The 7264-nt window shown below is 43.6% G+C and overlaps 1 protein-coding gene and 1 long non-coding RNA gene across 2 annotated transcripts in view; both read left to right on the forward strand.

Moving 5' to 3' along the window:
* slc22a31 (solute carrier family 22 member 31) overlaps positions 1–2624 on the forward strand; it is a 44985-nt gene extending 42361 nt beyond the window's left edge. Inside the window, exons 9-10 of the mRNA XM_008292999.1 lie at positions 1669–1960; positions 2112–2624. Coding sequence (XP_008291221.1) covers positions 1669–1960; positions 2112–2192 — 373 coding nt within the window. The 3' untranslated portion in view covers positions 2193–2624. The remainder of the gene's footprint in view (positions 1–1668; positions 1961–2111) is intronic.
* LOC103365530 (uncharacterized) lies at positions 47–1386 on the forward strand. Its single transcript, XR_520616.1, has 3 exons — positions 47–104; positions 203–314; positions 876–1386. It is a non-coding gene; the product is annotated as an uncharacterized LOC103365530 (long non-coding RNA).
* Positions 2625–7264: the final 4640 nt, after the last annotated feature.

Raw genomic sequence — 7264 nt, forward strand, 5'->3', positions numbered from 1 at the left:
ATGTAAAACTTGATGTCTTTTGCTCATACCACCTTTCAAGCATCACATTCAAATTCCTGAGTGGTCACGGACTTGGAGGGAACAACTTGCTGGCCTTTGTGATGGTGAGATTCTAATCCATGTTAATGCCATAAGCAAGCTTTTATTTTATTTTATTTTATTTTTAATTTTAAGAGTGTTTTTCTTTTAATATTTTTTTCAGAGACAGCAGAGAAAGCGGGACAGGAAAGACAGGGAAGAGAGAGGAGATGACATGCAGCAAAGGACCTGAAGTCTGGCTTGAACCCAAGTTACCATCGCAAGGACTCCCCCAGGTACGTGCCATGTGCTCCACGAGTCGACCTTTATTAAACATCAGGGCATGTACATGGTCTGAATAAAATGATCAAGTCAAAAAGATACTTAAGTGGGTTGGACATACAAGAGCTATAAAAATCCCAATAACAAATTAGCAATTTGTGACATGATGCTCAGTATTGAAATAAGTACATGAGAGAGCCAGTATAGATGAACAAGTCTTCGAGGATGTTCATTAAGGCCTACAGCTAAACCATTAATGTATCAAGGATAGTCCAAGAACTAAACAGACATCAGTACATTTGAACTGTGATGGTAGACAGCACTTAAACAGGTCAACTGGGCCTGGGAGAAGTACTTTGTGACATATTGTTATTATATTATTGTTGCTGTTATTAATATTATTATCATTATTATTATTGCCATTAGTAGTTGTAGCAGTCCAGACAGCTGGTTCTGTGGTTAGCTCATTGGAGCTCAGTCAAAAAAACAGAAGGCAGAGTTTTTCTCTGTGTAGTCATGATGCTCAAACACTGCATCAATCTAACCCTTGCTTTGTTTCTATTTTCTGGCTGCAGAATTGATCATGTCAAGACCACAGTGAAGACCTGATGGACAACATGAGACTCTACAATCAGAGCTGGTGACTGGTGAATGCTGAGCGAATCTTTACCCATGATCAACCCAGGTCAAGTGGCTCATTCATGGACTAATCCTTATATGGACACATGATGCTTTGTGAGTATACTTGACATGTTGGATCAGTTCCATCTTTTTTCAGAGAATGTGTTAATGCAAGAACAGTTTCTTCAGGTTTGTCAATGATAGTTGGCACAACGGGCTTTATTTGCTATTTTGTTAATCACTATAGGGTTTTAGGCTGTTGCTGACTGGAAAATCTGTGCCAGCCAATTGTAATTCCTCATGTGTTTTACTGTATTTTTTAAGATGACATTACTGGCAACCACACCTGCCAGTAATTTACCGTATATTTGGAAAACCAACTGTAATTTCTAATATGTTGTACTGTATTTTTTACGATGAAATTCTGGCAACCACAGCTGCCAGTAATTTACTGTAAATTTTAACTAACTGCAATAAAGTACCGTAATATATTATACAGTTTCTGTTGTGTTTATTACTGAGATAAACTGTAATTTTGACAGATTACCGTAAACAGGTTTATGTTGTAACTGTTATTTTTACAGCAAACTACTGTAAACAAATAACAGTTCTGTTCTGCAAAATTTACAGTCCCCAAAACAGCATACCGTAAAGTCCTCTACATTGTCACCGTAATTTTTACGGGGAATTTCTGGCAACCACAGCTACCAGTATTTCACCGTAAATTCTACGGATTTTTTCTTACAGTGTGGGGCCTCTAATAACACTGACAGAACTGCTGTCTCAGGAGGAGAATCTGTCGCTGTCTGCTACTGTGCCGATGCTCTTCAACCTGAAGAAACGCCACCTCTCACCTGAGGAGGACGACAGCCCTGCCATCGCAGAGATGAAGGAGACGCTGATAGCGGAGATCGACAGCAGATGGCAGCTGACAGATTTGGATCCCAGCAGCCTTTACCTCCTATCCTCTGCACTGGACCATCGCTTCAAACAGCTGAGATTCCTCAACAACGAGAAGAAGGATCTTGTATATATTGTAGTATGACTAATATATGTTATTATTTTTACCATGAATTATTCATTCATTCATTCATTCATTCATTCATTCATTCATTCATTCATATGCCATACTGTTTTATCTTGCACGACCCATTCAAGATTTGACTAATGAAATGTTATACGATTTAAAGGTTGTCCGCCTGGCTGAGCATCTGCACCAGCGGCACTCGGTTCGGGAGGGGGAGATGGTGCCGACAGATACGCGTGCCTAGGAGACTGCTGCTGTGCCGCCGCGAAAAAAAAAAAAAAAAAAAAAAACAGCAGGAGATTTCCATGCAGATGATGTCAGACTCTGACGATGAACTCCCTGAGAAACAAATTCCAAGTGCCAAGCGGGAAATGGAGCTGTACTTAGCGGACTCTACTAGAGTCCAGTGTGGCCCTCTTGGATGGTGGAAACAAAACTGTGACCGCTATCCTACACTGGAAATAGCAGCCAAGTACTGCCTGTGCGTTCCAGCCATGTCCACGCCATCGGAGCGCATTTTATCCAAGGCTGGCTACATAGTGAACAAAGCCAGGAGTTCGCTTCTGCCAGAAAATGTGGACAAACTCATATTCCTTGCACACAATATGAAGAGACTGTAGATCTCTATAAATGTCAGTTGTAGTACATAAATATGCACTGCTGTTCACTACGTTTTTGTTTTAATAATATAATAATATCACCGCCCGCACAGCACTCTTTCTTTCCCCCCGCCGTCGCCGCTACACAGCGGACGCACAGCGCAACGCCACGTCGCCGATGCCCGGCGGACGCACAGCGCACCGCCCCGCCGTCGCCACGGCTGGCTGTATCGCGAACGTCTACCAACGCTGAGCCCCTCCCCTCCCCCCCCACCCACCGAATGTTGGGATATTCGCTGCCAATTTGGACCGAATATCCGAAGACCGAATATCCGGAGACCGGAGAATTGCCATTAGGACCAGCCCTACTGTCCGGATAAAACAAAATTTAACAAAACAAACGGGAATTTTTCCGCTCTCTCCTTCATCTCAATTTCCATTTCCTTTTGCGCAATGCATGACGGTCCATATTGCTCGGTTAGTGCAATAATACCTGACTGCAGCCGGTGCTGTCCCCGAAGTCGCAGCAAACCATGCCCCCTGCACAACACGCCCCCCGGCGCCTTACACACCATGCCCCCGCCCAATAATACCTGACTGCAGCCGTGCTGTCCCCGAAGCCGCAGCAAACCACGCACCCTATACACCACGCCCTCTACACAACATGTCCCCTACACACCACGCCCCCTACACAACAAGCCCCCTACACAACACGCCCCCGGGCCCTTACACACCATGCAAGAAGGGTCTGACTGCAGCCGGTGCTGTCCCCGAAGCCGCAGCAAACCACGCCCCCTACACACCACGCCCTCTACACAACACGCCCCCTACACACCACGCCCCCCCGGCCCCTTACACACCATGCCCCCGCCTGCTGTTGGTATGGTGGCGCGCAGGTAGAGAAGCAGTACAAGAAGAAGAAGAAGAAGAGGAAGAAGAAGGCAATGCGCGCCCATAGACTGTATAAAAGATGGACATAGCAACCGGCCCTGAAAAATTACGCCAACCCGGAAGTGTCAAAAACCTACGTCCGCCAGCTGCTGGCTCCCATAGACTTGAATTGGAAAAGAAGTGATCACAGATCACGAAATACTGTATTCCTACAGCTCAAGATTTTTGTCTTAGTAGTTTTCGTAGTCAAATTCAGAGATCAGGTGGCCAATCTGAAAATAAATCAATACTGAATTTTTTTTAAATCGTCAAAATTTTGAGGGGCAAGGGGCTTGGCTGGCTTGATTGACAGTGGGCAGCGATTCAGATGAAGCGAGCAGAAGGCAGTAAATGTGGGCGGGCAGAGAGGGCCTGACTCTCAATCTAACCAATGGCTGCTCCTATGGTTCCGCCCCCCCCTCCGACGATTTTTGCGTCACTGGCTCCAAAAATCCAAGATGTCAACCAGGAAGTAGCAAAACCCTACTTTGCTACTTCATTTTCTGACTTCATTTTCTCAGTGCAGAAACCATCGGGTGACGTCACGGTAGCTACGTCCACCTTATACAGTCTATGGCTGTGTCCGAAATCACCCACTCACTCCCAACTCCCTACTCCCTATACAGTGATCACTATATAGCGCACTATATAGGGAGCACCTCGGCAAAGTATCATTTCGGACACTACTCGAGCTATTAATTACGTCGCTTGCTAGCCGCGATTTGTGCTGCCACAGCATAGTACAAACACATCAAATTAACAGTTTATTGCGTAGCTAAGAAATCAAATTAAATCAAGTTTATTGTCATTTTGCTGTACATACCAGATGAGAGAGCGTTTCTTCAGGATCCAGTAACTAAAAGCAATTTAATTAAAGTGGTGCTGTATGTCTAAATCACAACCGAGCGCCGCAATTTTAGCAACGTTCACTGTCCGGTTGAACCCGAATAGCCGAATAGCCGACTATTCGTTTGGAGTGCCGGTGTCAGAATACCAATTCTGATCTCCGACTATTCGGCCTCCTGCCTAATAGTATAATTTGTCCGTAGGTGCATCACCAGGCATCGCTGCCATCAACGTCTTCAGCCTCGACCCCCACCCCAAAATACACGCAGCAGACCCTTCATTTCAAAAAACCAGTGTCGGAGAAAAGAAAGACGGAAATAACGGATGCCATTGTGGATTTTATTGCATTTTATTTCATGGCAATGCGTGCCAAAGCATTAGAAGAAGAAAAAGAAGAAGAAGATTTTTTTTTTTATTTTTATAACCACACTTTATTTCGGTGTGCAGGGACAATGTGCACTGTTAAAAATGTACTTGGTTTTCACATGAAAACAGATTTATCAATATTTCTAAAAGTACCATATATAAATAAATAAATAAATAGATAAATCAATCACTCTCTTAATATGTCAGTAAAAACCAGTTCATCATTTAAAACAGCACACAAAATATTCTTGTAGCACCAGATGTCAGAAAAGCCAACAAGGTCTTTCATCATTTTGTAAAACGAGAACTCCAGTCTGAGCCTGCAGCGGAGGTTACAGCGCCACACTGCGGCTGCATCAACATTTGACTGCTCCTGTATTTTGTTTCTCCTCGAGATGTAAATTGCCATCTTTGCTTCTCCAACAATAAAATTTAAAAGGTGCCACATTTTCTTGTTTGCCTTGTTGTACCCCGCCCCATAAATAAGTTTAGTGGTTAAAAACGTTTGGTTAAAACGCTTAAAAACACAAGTTAAAACAGTNGTCAATAAAGTAGTACACAAGTCCTCGGACTCCAGAGCTCTGTTTCTCACTGATGAGACAATATTGAAGAAAATAGCGAGTATATAGCAAGCCAAAAGACTAACAGTGACAAGAATAGAACAGCTAAGTTTCCCCACATAGAATAGCCTACTGACCATAAATCGATAACATAATTGACAAAAAAATCAGATCAATAACGGGAATTGATAATGGCATTGGTATTAACAATTTTTTTTATCAATATCTGTGGTTGAACTTACCTCCATATTTAACAACAGATTTATGGTGGCCTTGTAAGTGGGAAATTAGGGCATGGTATGGCCCTGCCTTGTGGCACATCGGGCACTGAAAAATTTACAGAGCTTTGGGCATGTGCCCTCCCTAAATGTTGTGATGTTGGTCTATAGGAGAATAAAATAGGATTAAAAAAACTCATAGGCCTACTTCCTCACTTTATACATTTTATTCTGAAAAGAAATAAAAGGAACTGTAAACTACACTTCAATCAAACTTAATCAACACACATATCACCAAAACTATTCTTTGAATATATTTTTGCTAAAGGAAAAAAAAAAAGAAAAAAAGCTTGATATGTTGAGTTAAATGAAAATACAAATATTCTGAGTATATGTGCCGTTCCCCCACTGCTTCTGTTATCATTCCTTGCTCACTCATTACTCTGACTTTCATATAGTCTAACACATGTAAAAGCTGACACACTGATATTTTCAGGGTATTGAGTTTGATGAAATAGTTTATTTGAAAAAAAAGTAATTGATGCTCTTTCTGCAGAGCAAAATGTCTAAAACGTTGACGTTAAATTAAACGTCAATATCTTCCCAAAACGTAAACGACCTACATGCTGCTGTCAACTGCAGTCGGTTGCGAATGTACAGTTAAAATGACATTAAGTGTTAATTTAATTACATTAAATGTTAACTTAGAAATACACCTGAACCGGCATTGACATCTTCTTCTTCTTCTTCTTCCTGGTTTATTGTCGCGCATTGCCGCCTTCTTGTTCTTCTTCTTCTTCTTCTTCTTCTTCTTCTTCTTCTTCTTCTTCTTCTTCTTCTTCTGCTTTGGCGCGCATTGCCTTCTTCTTCTACTGCTTCTCTACCTGTGCGCACCATACCAACAGCAGGCAGTAATACCTGACTGCAGCCGGTGCTGTTCCTGAAGCCGCAGCAAACCACGCCCCCTATATACCACGCCCCCTATACAACAGGCCCCCCGGCCCCTTACACACCATGCCCCCGCCCAATAATACCTGACTGCAGCCGGTGCTGTCCCCGAAGCTGCAGCAAACCAGCCCCCTACACACCACACCCCCTACACAACGCCCCCCGGCCCCTTGCACACCATGCCCCCGCCCAATAATATCTGACTGCAGCCGATGCTGTCCCCGAAGCCGCAGCAAACCACGCCCCCTACACAACACGCCCCCTACACACCTGGCCCCTTACACACCATGCCCCCGCCTGCTGTTGGTATGTTGGCGCGCAGGTAGAGAAGCAGTAGAAGAAGAAGAAGAAGAAGAAGAAGAGGAAGAAGAAGGCAATGCGCGCCCATAGACTGTATAAAAGATGGACATAGCAACCGGCCCTGAAAAATTAAGCCAACCCGGAAGTGTCAAAACCTACGTCCGCCAGCTGCTGGCTCCAAAAAGCCCTGCCTCCCATAGACTTGAATTGGAAAAGAAGTGATCACAGATCACGAAATACTGTATTCCTACAGCTCAAGATTTTTTTCTTAGTAGTTTTCGTAGTCAAATTCAGAGATCAGGTGGCCAATCTGAAAATGAATCAATACTGAATTTTTTTTAAACCGTCAAAATTTTGAGGGGCAAAGGGGCTTGGCTGGCTTGATTGACAGTGGGCAGCGACGATTCAGACGAAGCGAGCAGATGAGACCCATTAGTGTGGTAGAAGGTGATGGGATCAGAAATTTAATGAAAACGCTGGAGCCTGAGTACACTGTCCCCAAACGCACCAGCATTTCACAGGCACTCTCTTTGAAGCACAGCCATCTCC

Source organism: Stegastes partitus, unplaced genomic scaffold (genome assembly GCF_000690725.1).
Source record: "Stegastes partitus isolate 25-593 unplaced genomic scaffold, Stegastes_partitus-1.0.2 Scaffold19, whole genome shotgun sequence".
Taxonomy (NCBI): domain Eukaryota; kingdom Metazoa; phylum Chordata; class Actinopteri; family Pomacentridae; genus Stegastes; species Stegastes partitus.